General features: G+C 37.8%; 1 protein-coding gene across 6 annotated transcripts in view; it reads right to left on the bottom strand.

The window, feature by feature from the left end:
- The window catches only part of SYT1 (synaptotagmin 1), a 330,603-nt gene that overhangs the window by 73,504 nt on the left and 239,442 nt on the right, over positions 1 to 17,657 (bottom strand). For 5 of the 6 annotated variants that reach the window (XM_064419593.1, XM_064419598.1, XM_064419595.1 and 2 more), the window contains 2 exons: positions 14,043 to 14,227; positions 1,588 to 1,710 (listed from right to left, as the gene is read on the bottom strand). In XM_064419593.1, the coding sequence (XP_064275663.1) occupies positions 1,588 to 1,710; positions 14,043 to 14,227 (308 nt within the window). The remainder of the gene's footprint in view (positions 1 to 1,587; positions 1,711 to 14,042; positions 14,228 to 17,657) is intronic. The other variant, XM_064419597.1, reaches the window with a different exon arrangement.

The following is a 17,657-nucleotide window of genomic DNA, read 5'->3' as shown; positions in this document are numbered from 1 at the left end:
ATCTTAATTAAATACAATACAGACTTACAGATTTGTAGCTTCTCCATCCTATTTTCCTTTGTAAAATATGGCTCATAAAATCAACATACCCTTTAATAAAATTCACACAGAAAATTTGTTTTCATAGTCTAAGAAAACTTAAATCCATTTTTCAGAACACATTTGCAGCTTTTCCTTTCCCCCTCATTAAATCTTCTGCTTCTGAAGGGCCTACACTTCATACTGATTTCATACTGATTTCAAGGGGGATCAGTGTGACTTATCACACAGCCCAGCAATTTGCTCTGGGAGTTGAGGAAAACCTCCTTTAGCAACAGTTTCTTGAAAGGCTTCAGAACTCTTTTTAGATCTTGCATTGTAAAACAAGCACTGGTAGTCAGACTGTCGAAATACAGGCGAAATACTCTTTATTATGCCAGGCCATAGCAGTGTATAAATACATTCCTGCTAATAGAGAAATTTTTCTTAATTTCTCTTACTGTCTTTGCCTTGCAACAAGTAAGAGTGCCACGCTCTATGAACAGCATCAAATAAAGAATATGAATGTGAAATTCATCACAAGTACATATGGAGGGCAGTTCAGGTGATGAATAGGAATTAACTATTAAGGGATTTACCTTCAGGAGTCATTCTTTCCCTAAACAGGAAAGAACTATGTGATTTTGACTAATATTGTCAAAAAATTAAATGCAGTATATGTGTTCTCAAGTTTACTGAAAGATACACAGTAGAAATGAAGAACTCAGATATCTGAGTTGGTGTGCTTTGGGCCAAAATTGAGCATAGTGAATTTAATGTGAGGCTATGAATTGGTTTAATTGACAAAACTGATCCCTGGAAAAGAGGCCAGGGAGGGGAATAAAATATGTTCAGCATGTGGCCAGACCTGTTAAGCTGGTCAATTCTAGGCCTACACATTACAGTGTCTACTAATTCTGAAAACTTAAGTATGCCAAAGTTTAGTCTTACTAGCTTCAGAGCAGAGTACTGAAGGAGTATCAGTCCATAAACTCTTGTCCAACCTTCCTGTTTTTTGGGGTACAGACCTTTTTATTTGAACTTTTACTCCAGACTAGAATTTTGGGAAGTGTACTTTCATGGAGAGCAACAGAACTGATGCAGTTGTTATTACAGCAAAGCAAACACTTGATGAAGTGAGAGAAAGCCATCTTACCAACCTTCTAAAAGACCCAGTGAGAATCAACTTACATTTAGGCCCCTCTACTATTCCTCCCTTTTGTGTTTGCTTACATTTTAAATACTTGAAGGCTGAAACTAGTTTTAGTGACTGCATGCAAACTCTGTAATTTATGTGGATTGACACTGGTTGGTGATGCTTTAATTCAAGTTATTAATAATCATTAGGTAAACTGGATATTCAGTTTTTGATTAAAGGTGTAATATAAAGTCCAAGTGCATTCAATATCAATTTAGTAGTACCTCTGTAATGAATTTTCTGTCTTACTTTCTCCATTTAGTCCATGCAAGTAGTAATGATTTGGGAAATATCTACTTTAACTAAATGCATTACTTCATTCTCTACTTGCACACACAGAAACAAAATATTACAGGTTGGTTGTTTCAAACCTGATTGTTTTGGAAGTCATAATCCAAAGAATACTGTATTTTCCCTAGCTTCTCAACTTCTTTGGCTTCTTCCTTCTCTTCCCCATCAGTCAGCCCAGTCTCAGCATCATCATCCTTAAGAGCCTAGAAAGAAGAAATGTAATACTCGTAAATGAGGCAAACCGTTAAGTAGCAGTTTAAAATAGACATGATCCTCAAATCTATTTTAGAGCCATTAAAAGCAAGCAAAACAGCAGAAATTCAAATATGCAGTTTTCATATATATCTCTACTTTCTGAGTTGCTCAATAAGATGTTATAAATCAGCAAGCAAGCAATGGAAGTAGGAAGAAAGCTCCTTGAACTATAACAAGCAAGGATTGTTATAAAACCTGCAAGTAGAAACAAAATATCATCTCGATGTGAAGAAATAGTTCTTCTGGGCTCAGACTGGCTCTTAAAGAGGCACAAGGAGGCAAACATGCTATTAAATAAGCCAAGTCACGCATTCATTCAACTTAAGAATCTTGGCAATGTCAAACCTGGTTGTACATGCTGTGCATTGTTTGCATTTGGCAACACATTTCTGTAGGACTACTGTGATAAAGAGCATGTGCTGTGGATGAGCTCTTTCTACAATCATATGCCAAACATTTTTCATGTTTTTTAGAATGAATATGGAAGCAAAGTTTCCACCATGCCATTAGCAAATGCATGTTCCTCCTTTTCCCTCCCTCCCGAGACCAATTTCCTTTTTATTCATTCTTGCAATAAAGCTTGGCTGAACCAAATTGATTGCAAGTTGATTTTAGTTTGCTTAGAAAGAAACACAAAAATAAAGAAATACAGTACTGCTTGCATGCTTTATCTATTGCATATAACCTATTTTTTAAAGGACACAGCAGTTATCTTAGATTTTATACATAATTAAAATACTAAATTAATTTTTTCCTGTACCAGAAAGCAGAAGTATTTTCACTGTGTAAAAGGTAATTCATACAATTATTAAACCATATGAACCATAATTAACTACGTAGATCTTATTCTTGCAGATTCTTTCCTGGATAAGTGAAAAATTGATAAATGTGATGAGGAAAATAGTGAAAAAATGTGAAAAATGTGAAATTAAAGTTGAGAGTGTGAAAGTACAGAATCAATACTGAGCATTCATCCAGAACTATTTGCGTGTTACAGCAGAGTAGTTGTCTGTAAGAGCCTTATCTGAATGAAGGTTCTTTCTGTATGAAGTTTCTGCTTGCACAGACAGACAAAGTACCAGAATAAGATGTGTTCTTTGTTGCAATGTAATTTTTCTGCAATTGTGGTTTTTTGTGTTGTAGTAAACCTACAGCATTTCTTAACAATAGGATGCTGCTGGAGCTGTCTGAAAAGGTAGCAAGGCTAGAGAGTAGCTATGTCACAGCTGGTAGTGGTTAGGGAAAGAAGAAACATGAAAGCAATAACATCCTCACTCAGCCTTGAATACAGTGAGGGCCACGCAACAGTTGTGTGGGTTTGGAAAGAAGGAAGATTCATCTCTCAAGTAGAAAATGTTCTTCTCCAGAAGCCAGATCTAAATAAAAAAGGTCATACTCAAAACTGTATGATACTAAGCAATTATTTCTCTACTTTTGAAATTAGCTCGAAATTCTGTTGGCATAGCTCAGTGAAACCAATCCAACAGCTTTGATTTTTGCAAGCTGAGGCGCTGGGTCTCATGTAAACATCTGAATGTTAGTGAATGATTATCTACTAGAAACATAAATTACACTGTACCTGAATGAGACTGGGGGGAAAGGTCAGTGATAGACAGAATCACATGTGAGACTGGAAGAATAGTATTTTTTAAACGAAACAATTTCTATTTGGAAGGGCTGAACTGACTGAAATGAAATTTGGTTTGGGACGTTTTATCACTGAGCTCTTAATAAGTTCCTTGTACCAACATTTTTGTTGGTACAACCAGAAGTGTGACACTTGAAAACTGATAGGCTCTCTGGCAGACTATACATGGGATTTTCAGGATATGATATGATTATACCAAACACTCTTGCTTTTGGTAATAAAAATAAGCTTAGGTTTTGTGGTCATAAAAAAAAAGATGTGACTCACTCCATCTGAAGCAACCAGGTTTATTTGAGCCTGGAAACAACAGGAAGTCAGAGTGGGATGTTAACTCCAAGATCCACTGCTCTGAATCATCCCAGTATGGTTCTAAAAGAGGACTCCATTATAAAAGTGTGATATACAGCTCCAGTATATTATTGTTTCTGGGACTAATACTGGACATTCTGCTTTTCCATCTGCTTTTGACCTGGATTTTCTTTGAGAGGAAATATCCTATGGCCATTCCCCATGGAGAAAAGTGAGAAGGCAAAAAGAACATTATCTGCTGATTTCCAAGTCACAGGAATTTGTAAACAGTCCATCAAGGCAATAGTTATATATCTATACTTTCTCTGGGAAAACTATATTCTCTTCTGCAAAGCTGTTCAGTCCAGATGACAGACCTGTGGGTAGCTCAATGTGAAAAAACTTCTTACTGTGACTACAGAAAATATAATGGGAAGCTAACATCTCTCTTGCAAGGGAGTTTTGAAGTGCAGGCAGGAAACACTCTATGGTTAAGAAACTCATCTCCACAGGTTATGAGAAGCCTACTGGAAAGGTGAAAGCTATTTCCATGAGAGATGGAAAACATTGTACATTATTGACATCAGCTGAGAAGCTACATGATTCTTCTTGACCTTGACTCAGAAGCACTGAATCACTAAGAAGAAACACTGAGAAAGAAACAGGGTTTTGATATGGGCAGGTTTGTGGCACTGGGGGGAGGAAAAAAAGGACAGATTATTATCTCTAAAGCAGTCTGTAAATAATAGTTTTTACTGTTAAAAGAGGAATTTGCTTTCAAACTAGAGGCTAATGCTTCAGGAAGAAGCTGAGTCAAAAGAAGTACCAAAGTTTCTCATGTTTGATTTAGCTGCTGAACTCCAAAGACGAAGAAGAATTGGTTTGCTTCAAAGTACTTGGAACACCCTACAGGGATTTTAATTTTGTATTGAGATTCTCTGAAAGATCAATATTTAATGGAATACTACTACAACCCTCAATTTATAGCATAGTGCATTACACCTCATTGAATCTTACTGTTGCATTGTTACAATCAATTAAAATCAGCAGCTATATAATTTTTTTGCTCATAAAAAAATAAAACATTTTTAAGTATAAGCAAGTTTTTTTCATCAAGCCTTTTCAACTGATAATCCATAACTAGAAAGGCTGGATTTACATGCTGAGGAATATAAGCCCTGCCTTCTATACTATTTTCTTTAACTTCATGACATTTACAATGGTTTTTTTTCTGTGAAATATGCAACATGGAAATGCCTAACTACAATGTGCTGGAGACTGTATTTATCTTCTCTAATTTGAGTTGACCATGAATTTTACTCAAGCAGTTCCTTAGTTTCTGTATTACATATGCAGAAACACACATCAGTAAAACATCTACGTCCTCTCAAATGTGTGTAAGTATCTGAAAAATAGGCTTATATGTAAACTGGTGTAGGAATGTACCAAGAAAGTGTTAATCCAGCACAAACATTTCAAGGTGATACATCTGTGTCTACTGAAATCAGAACCACTACTCTGCAGCACTTCTTACAACAAAAAGACCTAAATTACAGCAATTTGAGATCCACTGTTCAATCTGCTGGTTTTATCTTCACTTCCATAATGTTATTAAGAGTGGTTTTGCAGCCTCCTCTTTTTTTCTGAGTTGTTAAAGAAAATGCCTAATTTCAATTCTTTTGAAACTCCACACCCTCTAGTAGGTTTTTACACTTCCTGCGCTTTTTCTCCCTCTCATTCCCCTAGCTGACAAAAGCCTCTCTCCAGTGACACTGCATCCCGGCACTGCAAACATCCCTTGCTTTCAGCTCAGGTCCACCTAAACCCATGCACCTTGTCACTAGGCTTGCCCCACTACTATCAACCACGAATCACAAAAGAGATTCTGGGGCTTTAAACAACTTTACTTTCCCCATAGTTTCTCTAAACAACCATCGTTTTTCTAAACAACTTTACATCCCCATAGTTTCTCCCCAAATTATGTGTAGAAAATGAGAGAGTCTGCAAGGGTGGTTGTCCTGCTGGTTGCCTCCAGATTCCACATGCGCAGAAGCTTCAGGAAAGCAAAGTGGTAGGAGACTTATACAACAAAGTTGCTGGGGGAATAAGTGTACTTCCTTGCCTCTGTACTGAGAGGCAGAGGCCACAATCATGACTGAGTCAGATCTTGTTAATGACTAGTTTATGTTGCAAACCATTTAAAGTGCAAAATGTCTTTCACTTTTGTACATAAAGAAATGCTTTCATTAATAGAAGTTTTGGAGTTCCTTCTGTTTATGGGGTGGCCTATAGCCTCACTTTTAAGGAAACAAGTTACCATGAAGCAAGAAGGAGAGACATTGTGAAGTGAAACAGAACACTGGCTGCAGCCTGTAAGTTTGTTTGCTGCATGGTGCATGCTGCTGTCCTGAGTTCCATCTCCACCTGCCCCTCCATCATTTCTTTTGGAATAGTGAAGGAAATATTGTTTTAATGTTTGAATGATGCCCAGTCCTCAGGATTGTGCAATGCCAGGTGAGCTGGAAAAAGAAAACAGTAAGATTTTGTAGAAAGAATGTTCTGTGCCATGTCCAACAATGAATTTATTGGAAAGGCAATTTTTCCTCCATAACTAGAAATGACTGCTTTTCCACTAATGGTGGTACACCTCTTATCATTATCTTTCCCATTCAAGAACACCATAATTCTGATCTGGCCAATTTTTATCCCAAGAGAAAACAAAAGCTTTTAAAAATTCCCATCTGGTTCCCTATCACAAAGCAGACAAGCCGGCAATTGTAACATGTTCTCTATCACAGTCCCTCAGAAGGAAAGGCAACATTTCATTCATTCAGCATCTGCTTTCTCTCCATGAATTAATTTAAAGAGCATGTTGAGCCTGGGTTTCCAGTGGCTGCGCCAGGCTTTGGTCATTGTGAAATCTACTTTGCCATTACTGCTGTAAGAATGTTGGCCTCACATACCAGCAGTGGGCCACACTGATGCACACAATGAGAAAAATCCTGCCGGGTTCAGCATGTCATGCCTTGACTTGCTTGATTACTCCCTTGCTTGTTATCCAGCTTTTAAATGGTCTTTGTTGGGGTTATTCAAAAGGTTTTCTTTCTTTAGGAGCTCTATGACATTAGGTCATCACGTTCAGCTTAAGTGTTTGCTGAATTGTTTGGGTACTAAAATACCAACTTAATCTGGTGCAACAGAAAAATACAGAAAATGCTGCAGGTGTTCAGTGTAAAATATGAATACATTCATTTTAGTTGGAGCTGATCTCAGACCTGGGAGCCTGTTTTGGAAGCTCATCCTGTGGGTCAGGGTGTGCTTTGGAGGCAGGGCCCATGTGTGTGAACCAGAAGCAGCAGCACTCCTGCAAGCAGGCTGCTGCGCTGTGCCCAGCTGCCATATGGCAGGCAGCGCTCGCTGTGCCCAGAGCAGGCTGCAAGTGGGAGGCAGCTCCAGGCTGCCTGGCCAGTGCATGCTGCTCCATCACTGTTCTTCATCCTCCCCAAATTAATGGCAGTGGGCCAGATGGAAGCATGCTTTGGGACAAAGCTGGCTTCTTGAACTGGGAGGACCATTCAGATTACTACATTTATTTGTGTTTGGAAAATCAGTCATACTATATAATTAGGACTATGTGCATTTGATAGTGAAAATTAACCTAAATATAGCCAGACATGATTTACTGAGTGCTATTTTGATCCACGGAGAAAAAGTTGGCACTGACCTGCTCTACTGGCTTAGTTCCTTAAAAAGAGATAATTGTCTGACCATCTTCTAAATAGGACTTTATGAGGTACCTGATATTCTCATGTTTGAAGGCTGTTTGCTATTCATATTTATTATTTATCAATTTGTAAAGAGTAAATACCCTTGCTTAAAAAGAAAATTATTAAATATTCCCGAATATTCAGTTTTTATTTTAATGTTTTAAAAAGGTATACCTCATTAATATGAACTGCTGTTCTTGTTGCAGATTATGCATACCCACTAATTTCAGACATAGTGTAGGAGTTTAGCTCTCCATACAGTCTGCGGGTATAGGTAAATGTCTCGAGAGTCTGATTCAAGTCATTTAATTTAAGGACTAATTGCATACTTCCTAAATGCCACTCATTAGAAACTTGCAGACTCTGGTCTTGAATAAAGAACTCCAATTTGGTCTGTTAATCAAGAAAATGCAAAAAACATCCTTGAAAATGGAAGTTTCCAGTGGTAAGACCTTCAATATAGAAAACGTGTAAAAGAATGAGTATGATCTGCATCTTCATGTACCCCTGACAGTACAGCAGGTTACAATAGAAGTAAAAAATTAATTAGTTTACTGAAAAAAATAGTTTAACAAAGGAGGAAAACAAACTCAGGAAGCATGCAAAACAGGATCCTAGGTTTTCTTGGAAGTGACTGAGAGGAAGAGACAGGAATGCAAATAAGCCCAGTCTTGAGTCTCAGCTATTGCTTCCATATTTTCCGGCTTCTGAAATCTAATATAAATCTAAATTTCAAAAGAGTTTTACAGAAAACCTATTTGCAGAACACAAACACTCATCTATAACATTTTATCTTCATAAATATGTTATTCACATTTTTCAGGAAGTTTTATGCACACTGCACAGTTGTCTTTGAGGCAGGTTGAAAAGCAGGACTACTGGTCAAGGCTGAGACGGAATTAATGTACAAACAAGACTCAGTCAATCCATTTTGACTGCCACAGTAGACTTACTGGGCTTGTTTTCTATGAAGACGCATCCCCAGTGTTTCTGACTAACCCTCTCCACTGCAGTGGCTCTGCAGCACATCATCTTTCTGAGTGTGAATTAGGATGTCTCTCTGCTGCATTGTGGATAAGCCATGGTGAGCATTAATGCCACCATGGGCTGAAGATGACAACAAATGGGGACTGGCATGCTGGCACCGAGACAGGCAGTAGCACTGTGGAATGAACACCTCACTATTCTCTAGGCATTCAACTGGGAAAACAAACAAGCATGTAACCAAATATTGCAGAAGAAAAGACCACTGCCAGTAACAGAATTCCTGTCCCTCAGAAAGATCCTCTTGGGTTTTTTTTTCTGGCAATAAAGGCTTGAGTTGCTTCAAATGAAATCCAGGCTCTCTAGATGTCAGTGTGGATTATCCTGACTTCATCTGGGTTATTGTCTTCATGCTGCCAGGTCAATGAACTCTACTTTGGAGTATTTTAGGGCACCTAACAGTAAAAATCTTGTTCCTTCAGTATTTTGTCTACAGGAGGGCAAGGGTGCTGGATAACCAACAGCTAGAATTGTAAGGTGAATCAGTCCAAAAAAACCATTGTATGTCAGAGTTCAGCTGGGTGCAATTGCAGCTCTCACTGTCATGTCACTTTACAACACCTGCTATTCAGAGAGGAACATTAATCAGAATATTCCGATTAAGTTAGTACATAACCCCAATGCAAAAGGAAGACCTGTGTAAAGGAAAAACAAATGTACAGAGAAGTCAAGTGGCTGACTGAAGGACACAGTAAGTCAGTAGCAGAGCCAAGAATATATTACTTATACTCCAGGCTGTAGTACATACACCTAATACCAAATCTCCTGTTTCATCTAACACACACATTGTAAGAAAAAAAATTCTTTACTAGTTACAGGATTTTAGCCTTATGAAATTATTAAATCTCCTTTTCTACAAATGCTTTGTCATCTCATAAAATGTTCAGACCACAACAATTATTATCCAAGTAACAGGGCTAAATCTTAGTAAGTTCTCAGTGGCGCTGTTCATGAATGATTATTTCTATTTCTTTTCTTAGCCCACAGGCTGAGCTTAATCAAGAATTTTGCTGTACCAACGCATTAAATCCAGACATAATAAATCTGAAGCTATTACACCATCTCTGAAGCAGTCTTCAGGGCCTTTTTTTCCCCCCTCAAAGAAAAAAAGCAGTGGGAGCCACCAGGGGCATTAGTAGCGATTGAAAGTTGTGAAGATGAAAACCATGATGGGAAAATCTCACAAAAACACTAGTGCCAGTTGTCACTAGGTTGCACCAACAGAAACCTGTACTAAGACCACTTAAAAAACTTTGGTATGGAACACTAAGAATTTAATGCCTGAGCACTGTACTGAGATGATGTGAGAGCCCACAGCAAGTTTCATGAGGTAGCAGTCAATTTAGCAACACTTAGAAACTAAAACATTAAAAATACACATTACTTCTGTCTACTTTTGATATGGTGACATTTATACAAAAAGGAAATATAATTAGCAAGTTATTTTTATGCGCTGATCAATTTTAAACTTGAGCTTTCTGGTACAGTTTGACTTAATATTTTAACTGTAGAAAGAATGACAACCTCTTTCCTTCTGCTCTCCTCCACCCTCCCCAAATAGATATCCAACCAAAAAATACCCAATCAATTTAGTTCAGCCTCTTGATGTGTGTATCGAAGCTACTACATGTCCATCTCTGCTAAGGAGACAGAACTGTCAGGAGACTATGCATGAGAGCTTAAGTCTAGGTGCGTCCAAAGAGCAAAATAAACCTACCGCAAGTGACAATCCAGAACAGTCATGAGACACAACATTGACAAGGAGGACATAGGAGGAAGAAATAAAAATTAAAACATCCACACACAAACATTAGTAGAAAACATGGAGAAATGACCTTTTTTACAGGTGTACATTCATTAACAATTCTGCCTTCCATAGAAGGAATCTAATCCTCTCTGTGGCCTTTGGTAGAGCTGTATACTCGACTTGAAAAAGCCTTGTCTGCAATGGAAACGGCTCTCAAGACTGAAAACCTAACTTCATTTTCAATTCACCTCCCCTTCTACCTCAGCTACATCTTTTGATAATCTTCAATAAATACAATTTGTCTTTTGAATTGTGTTTAGGGAAGTGGATATTTTGAAGTACAAATATTCTAAAAGAGATAAAAAATTTATTTCCCTTTCTGTAGTATCTAGCTATCAACATGTGACTTTTGATCTGTGTCTCTATTTCAAAAAGATCTTCAACCATGCCAAGTTACATGGCTCTATAATGATTTGGCATGGATGGGCATGAATAAAAGTAGTTCAGAAGTTCTCCTCAACAAAAAAATCCAGACTAAGATAGAAGTTTTATTTCCAGGAGCTGCTGCTTTCAATTTACCAAATGGCACTCCCAACTTCATGTGCCTAGGGAACTAGGATCCTACAAGATGCCATATGACTAGCAACAGCTATTATGCACTTTTAGCTGAAGGCAGAAATAATTAGCATTTGCAGGTTCAGGCCTAACAATGACTGAAGTAGATTTTTCAGTTTTTGACAACATTAGTACTATATGTTACCCTTTATAATGGCATTAAATTTACATCTTACTCTTCCAATTACTTTTTTAACAATTTGCTTCTTTGAAGAGCTAAAAGGCATTCTTATTATTCCCCTTTTTGTTTTATGCCTCTAAAATGCTTCAATTCTCTAAACTGAAGTACGCTGCATTTAGCATTGCCTTGAGTTCAGCTAGTATATTAAAACCTGCACTGGTAAGTTAAGATTAACTGTTAGAATAAAAACCACATCATACAGAAAAAAATGACAGCCAAAATGTTGCATTAGGAATCAAGTTGGCAAAAGTTACTGAATGTCAAGGACTTAAAATCTGTACACTGTCAGTCTGCTAGAAATGAATTTAAGGTGCTAATTTAAGAACCTTTCAGCCTGGGTTTGAAATCCCAGACAGTGAGGAGAGGTAGTTGGAGAGTTGGTGATCTACTTATTGAAGGTCTGACATTTACATCAACTGTGAATCTGCCCTTCTTAGGTTTAACTGTGCAAAATAAAACATGCTAGTTAAATCCCAAAATATCCAAGCAAATATAGGTTTAAATAACTATACCAAGTATTTTAAATGGAATAATCTTAAAATACCTATCTATGCAACATTTCAAATTCTGAGCTCTTTTTGTAGACAAAAGATGCAGGATTCAGCTTTTTATCAAATTTTCCCATTAAAAAGATACAAATGGAGCTCAATATTAATAAAATAATGTAATTTCACATTTCAAATACTTATTTTCCAAGAATCCATGGTCATTTATCCAGGTCCTTATGAATATAATTAAAAACACTTAATAATACATTGTAAATACAAAAAGGCCTTACATGATATGGAACAAATTTCACATAAATATCAATAAACAAATTGCACATTATTTATCCTATGACAAAGTATTAGGTTTGTTATCATTAGCAGGACATAACAAAGCTCTCCAGAAATTTTTCCATCAGCATAATCAAACCAGTTCTTCCAAATTATTCTGGGTTGAATAGGAGAGCTACCTTACAGTAGCCTAGGATAAGCCAACAAGTGATGACCTGATTTTCCATACATTGAAGGGGAAATATCTCACAATTTCTTAATATTAATACCTCAGAACAAAGTCTATAAATCAAATACAGGGATGAATGCTAAATCAAAGTGCTTTGAGAGAAGAAGTTTGTTTCACAATCACCATATGGAGAAAAAAAAGACCAGCATAATATCTTCTTCAAGAGAGAACTCAAAATTTCTCCTCTGGTATTTCTTGAGCTCAGTCTCACTTATCTTTCTAACCTTGGAATACCTCCATCTACATTAGTGATTTTGTGCACTGAGGATGTTTTTCTCATGCCACACACTCCAGTACACCAGTGTGGCACACAAAGCACTGTATCTCCAGGAGGAACCAAGGTTCAAACTGTGCACTAGCGCAGTATCTAAAGTACTCCACTTGCAATGGGGAGGTAAGGGTCTCCAGCATTTGCTCTTTGCCCTCTCGTTTCTGAAACTGAAACTGGAAATAGCTTGGATAGCTCTACACTTATCCATTATTTTCCTCCCCTTAACTGTGCTCTTTTCTCACACCTCTCACGTGGTCTACTGCAGCTGGTCATCAGACTTGTAAGGCGTCCTCACCCTCACCTCACTTCCTGATCTTGCTCTTCCCCTACTACATCCTACGTGCCTGGAAAAGCATGCTAACCTCTTCCAGGACTCTTAAGACTGGCTGATGAGCCCCACTGCTGGCTGCTCCATCACTGATCAGTGGCATTTCACCACCTGTTCTGGACCGGGCCAAGTGCCTCTTTAGCTACCATGCTTTAAGATTCTCTTCTTGGATCTTGTCCCTGACCAGCTGGCCCTAGTTCTCAGGTTCCCAGCTCTGACTTGTATTTCTGATCCACGTGCCTTCAGCTCAGCTTTCTTCTATGCTAGATCCCAACTTGTGGAATCATGTCCTTATTCCTGAACATGCTTTTATTCTCTCTTTTTGACTGGGTAATTGCTCCTGTACTACTCTAGCTCAACTTCCCCAGGAGTCTTGGGAACATAGACTTGACTATGCAATATTTTTAAAGTTATTTGCTTCTATTTATGAGGGTTTGCAAAGCACTTCTCTAAATTTCTTCAGTCCTTCCTTTTTGAAAAATCTAGCCCTTTGTCTTCTTAGCTTAGGAAATCTCTGAGCTTTGAGGACTAATAGATACTTCATGTTTATTTCCTCATTCTGCTGCTTATTCCAAACAATTTGCTGCAGGAAGAGCAGTACTAAAATTCCATGAATAAAAAGCTTTGTCTTCTCTCAAGAAGGTATTAGCTGAGTCTGTGGCCCTTAGTATTAAGCCCTGCAACCTCTGCTTCTCTTCCGCCAAGTAGATCTGAAGGACAAGCTCTTCTGCCCTTATGAAAATTATGCTGCTCTCAAAGGGCATTATATTAATCTTCTCCAAGTTACTCAGTTGACTTACAGCTCCAAGTAGGCCTGTTACCTTTAATCTTCTCCTCTCTAGAACAAAATGAATTCTCCAAACATCACTGTGTTGAATATCCCTGTGGTTTTCCTTTTTCATTATTTCCCCTTGCTTCTGACTCTCATTTTTGCCTCTATACTATTGTTTCCTTCTCAGCTGAACTTTTGTGTAAAAAGAAATTTAGAGTTCACAACTACTTTTCTTTATCATGTAATCTCAGAAATACAGCTAGTAAGATACATAGATACATAAACACTAGTCTTGAAAGAAAAGTATAGTGAAAATCGCACACAGCTGTTCCATTTCTGAAGCAAGCAGGATACCCCATATAAACTCACCCCTTAAGGATGAGTCACTATATGCCTGCTCATGCGTTTTTAGCAGAGCAGGGAAATTGGCTGGCTGCTTCATCAGTGATGCCACACCCGGGTTCATCCATTGTGATACCACTGAGAAGATGTTGTCAATCAGGCCACTCTTCAGAGAGCCACTACTGAGACAACAAGCACAGCTTTTTCTAGACACATCAAACAGAAACCTTCAAATGCAACCCAAAAGTTCAAGAAACAGAGAGTTACTTTACCTGGTCTTTCATGCTTTTCCCTAAATCTTTAACATCTTTCATGTTAATAGCATTCTTCCCTCCCTTCTCCTTTCCCTTCTTCTTGTTCTTCTTTTTGAACAAGCATTTCTTACAGAGACAAAAGCAGCAGGTGAGGATTAATAGGACTGCAACTATGGCTATGGCTATTAAGGCCCAAGGTGGCACTGGAAGAGAAAGACACACACACAAAAAGAAGGTGGTAAACTGTTAGTAGGGTTAAATTTAGAAACAAGCACATTTCTCTCACAGCTAAGCCTTTTTCAATGAAAATGCCTTGCAGAAATACCTGAGATCCTTTCTAAAATATCCTGTCATCATTTATATATTTCTTCAACTGAGCATTTGCCCATACAATGCCAATTTAACACATCTATCTATATACAAGCCTGGTGACACATATCAAACTCACCTGCAGCTATTTTGATTCATCAACCATCTGAAAAGAGTATATCCAAAATATTTACACTGTGCAATCTGTAAAATGCTTGGCACATTTAAGCAATTACTCATTTCTTTCTTTAATCATCTCCCCAACCCACCTGGCATTGTGGCTGACTCGGGTGGAACTGACTGGAAATTTCCCTTTTCTGGAATGGTGTCTGATCCAAGCAGTCAGTTCTAATGAACGGCCCTTTTCCTCTGCCCACTGCTGCACTTGACAGATTTGCAGATTCCCTGCAATAGCTGCAGGTCAAGGTCACCAGTGAAGACTGACCAAGGACAGAGGGCTGTCCAATCCACAGGCATTTGCCCTATCTGGCATCTTGCCCTTAACACTAGCAAAGTTTCAGCACACAGCTGTATTCTCACCTATACTCTCCTATAAACAAAAGATTGTGTTATATTTTTTCATTAAGTTCAGGCTGCAGGACATGGCTGAAGCATGAATAAATAAGAGAACCCTTACTAGCATAAAATCTCCTTGTTAAAGATCAGAATTTTTGGAAAAAAAGCAATTAAGATGACACTTAAACACAAGTACTCCAGAAGGCAATTATCTTCACACACATCAGCTTTAATGACTACTGATTCCCACATTTAAGCAGAACACCTGACAAAATTTTTAATCTTGTAAACTGTCATTTTCTAAAAAATCTTGAAATGCACTCAGTTGGTCTGCAAGATACTCACTACATTACCTAAAGGTCTCTAATATGATACAGAGCTACAGAGCAAAACCAAAAAGTGAATCAAATTTGACATGTTGACGTCAGTGAATCACAAAAGGGAATGGACAGTATAAACAGAGAAAATTAATTGCCTAAAGGAGCTAAGAGGAGTGCAAAGGAACTTCCACTACGAATTACCAGTTCAGGAAGATGATAGAGCATTTACACCTTCCTTACTCTGTATTTAATGAACTTCTTTTCTAACTTTTATTCAAACAACCCTAATGACAGATGAAAATGTAGGAGAATAGTTAAATATTTCTGTAATATTTTTGTGCCTCCAATTGTTCATTAAATGCAGCTGCTATAAAAAGAAAGCTGTACCATATGTAGAACAAATGGGAACTGATTACTAAACAAATGAGTGGTAAGACACAAATGGTGAACAGATCAGCAGCTGTTTATGGGATGTATTTTATGAAGTCAGCAGCAGCAATTCTGCAGTTAAAGTTGCATTAGATCTGCACTAATCACCACTTAAAATATGTATTTCATGCATTAGTATTTAATTTTGTCTTCAAATCTGGTGTGGCACCATTTAGTAGCACAACTGTCGCTTTTACATCTTTATTTTCACCCAGCACTAAGAAATGTAAACCCATCATCCTTCAAAAGAACTATGGGTTTTACTCAAATTCTAAACTTCATGTGTACTTAGTCTGAAACAGCATTTACATAACACTGTACCTAAGATAACTCCACAGGAGTTATGACAAAAGGAAATTAATGATGCGCCCAAATTTATCAGCTTTTTGTTTCACTGATTTGTCAGCAGTGCCTGCAGCATGAATACGGGGGGTAGCAACTATATGGGATGGGGTTCTGCCAGCAGGATGCCACTCTGTGAGGTAAGAGAAAAGGAACACATCAAGTGCAGGTAAACTGTGAGAATCAATGGGTTGAGGAGACAGGGAATGCAGGCATTAATAGGACAAACACATATGCACCCTGCAGATGAAAAAGCTTGTGTAGGTAGTGAATTCAAGTGCCTTTGTGCTGAAAGTGTTGCATCAGGTGGTATTCTGGCACTGCTGCCTGGGTTCTCTGAAGCATGAACAATGTAGGGTACCTTGGGGAACATTTGAAACACTTGCAGATACCTCAGCTTCTTTTTCACAATGTGTTGCCTGCTCTCATCTGTTTGTAATTTAATTTCAACCAATAGCTCTTGTGATGCAATTAAAATATCACTGAATTAATATCTGGGACACCAAGAGTTATGCAGAATTCCTTACTTACCTCTTCAGAAAAAATATGCTTCCTTTTTTTATTAAACAAAGCATAAGCATTAAAGTAAAAAAAAAAAAAAATTGAGGCAGCACAAAATCTGGACATTTACAAAACCACTGCAAAATTCAAAACCAAAAAGGAATGGATTATTTTTCCCTATAGAAGTGTACTATCTCTGTCAAGGAAATGGCTCATTTGAACATTGTTGTCGACAGAGATTGCCCAGTCAATGGATGTAAATAATAGATTTAAGACAAGTGAAACATACAGTCATCACTGGCTTTGAAGAGTTGTTTGTTTTTACATAATGTTGACAAAATTTTCCAGAATTACTAAAGACTTTGAGAGTCTTTCTACCTGTGCTCCCCAATTTATGGTGCTGCCAGAGGAGCCTTGATTGCGGAAAAAGATAAGGTTTCAAAAGCTACCTTTCTATGAAGTCATCTCCCGGTGGACAGTCTGAAGTCACTAGTCAATTTGGAAGACTCAAATCTGCAGCCTTTTATTTTTTTAGGCTGCTGTTTACCAACTATGACTAGTATCTAGAAAAATCTTATCAACAGTGTAAGACATTTCTTTTTATGCAGCGGCTTATATTGAAGATCCATATTGATTGATTTCAGTTGGACTTTACCCATGCTTATATCAGATTTTCAAAGAATTATATTTTACCAGTGGACAACAGTGGGAACCTACAGTTTGAAGACTACCTCCATCCATATTGTACCAGTTTGACCAGGCTCAGCAATTTGAAACCTCAGGAGGTCTCTCGACATGAACCATTGAACAAAAGACCTCTCTGGCAGCTGAGGCAGGGTGGGTAACTTGAAAAAATGCAGATCATGACCCATGCAGATCAAGATGTCAGGGAGCCAGAAGCTTCTTGTACAACTTGTCTTACCGACTGCCTGCACAAGGGGGTGCTTTGAAACAAGCAATACTTATCTATCCGACCAAGCAAAAGCTATTGGTTTAAGGATAATTAATATGTGTGTAAACTTTCTGGTGTTTCAGTGCTATTTTCTTTTTTCTACTCCTCTGGGAAAATACAGAATACTTATTTTGAAGAAGCTGTCATGAATGTCTAAGTGATTTGGTGATTCTACAAAGCTCTTAAAGACAAATCTATAAGAGGGGATTTGCTGAGTAGCAGTTAGTAAATAAGGTCTTGAATTAGTGTTATTGATCCAATCCA

This window comes from Passer domesticus, chromosome 5 (assembly GCF_036417665.1).
Source record: "Passer domesticus isolate bPasDom1 chromosome 5, bPasDom1.hap1, whole genome shotgun sequence".
NCBI lineage: Eukaryota > Metazoa > Chordata > Aves > Passeriformes > Passeridae > Passer > Passer domesticus.
The sequence above is the reverse complement of the archived record's forward strand: the minus strand, read 5'-3'. Positions and strand labels throughout refer to the sequence as shown.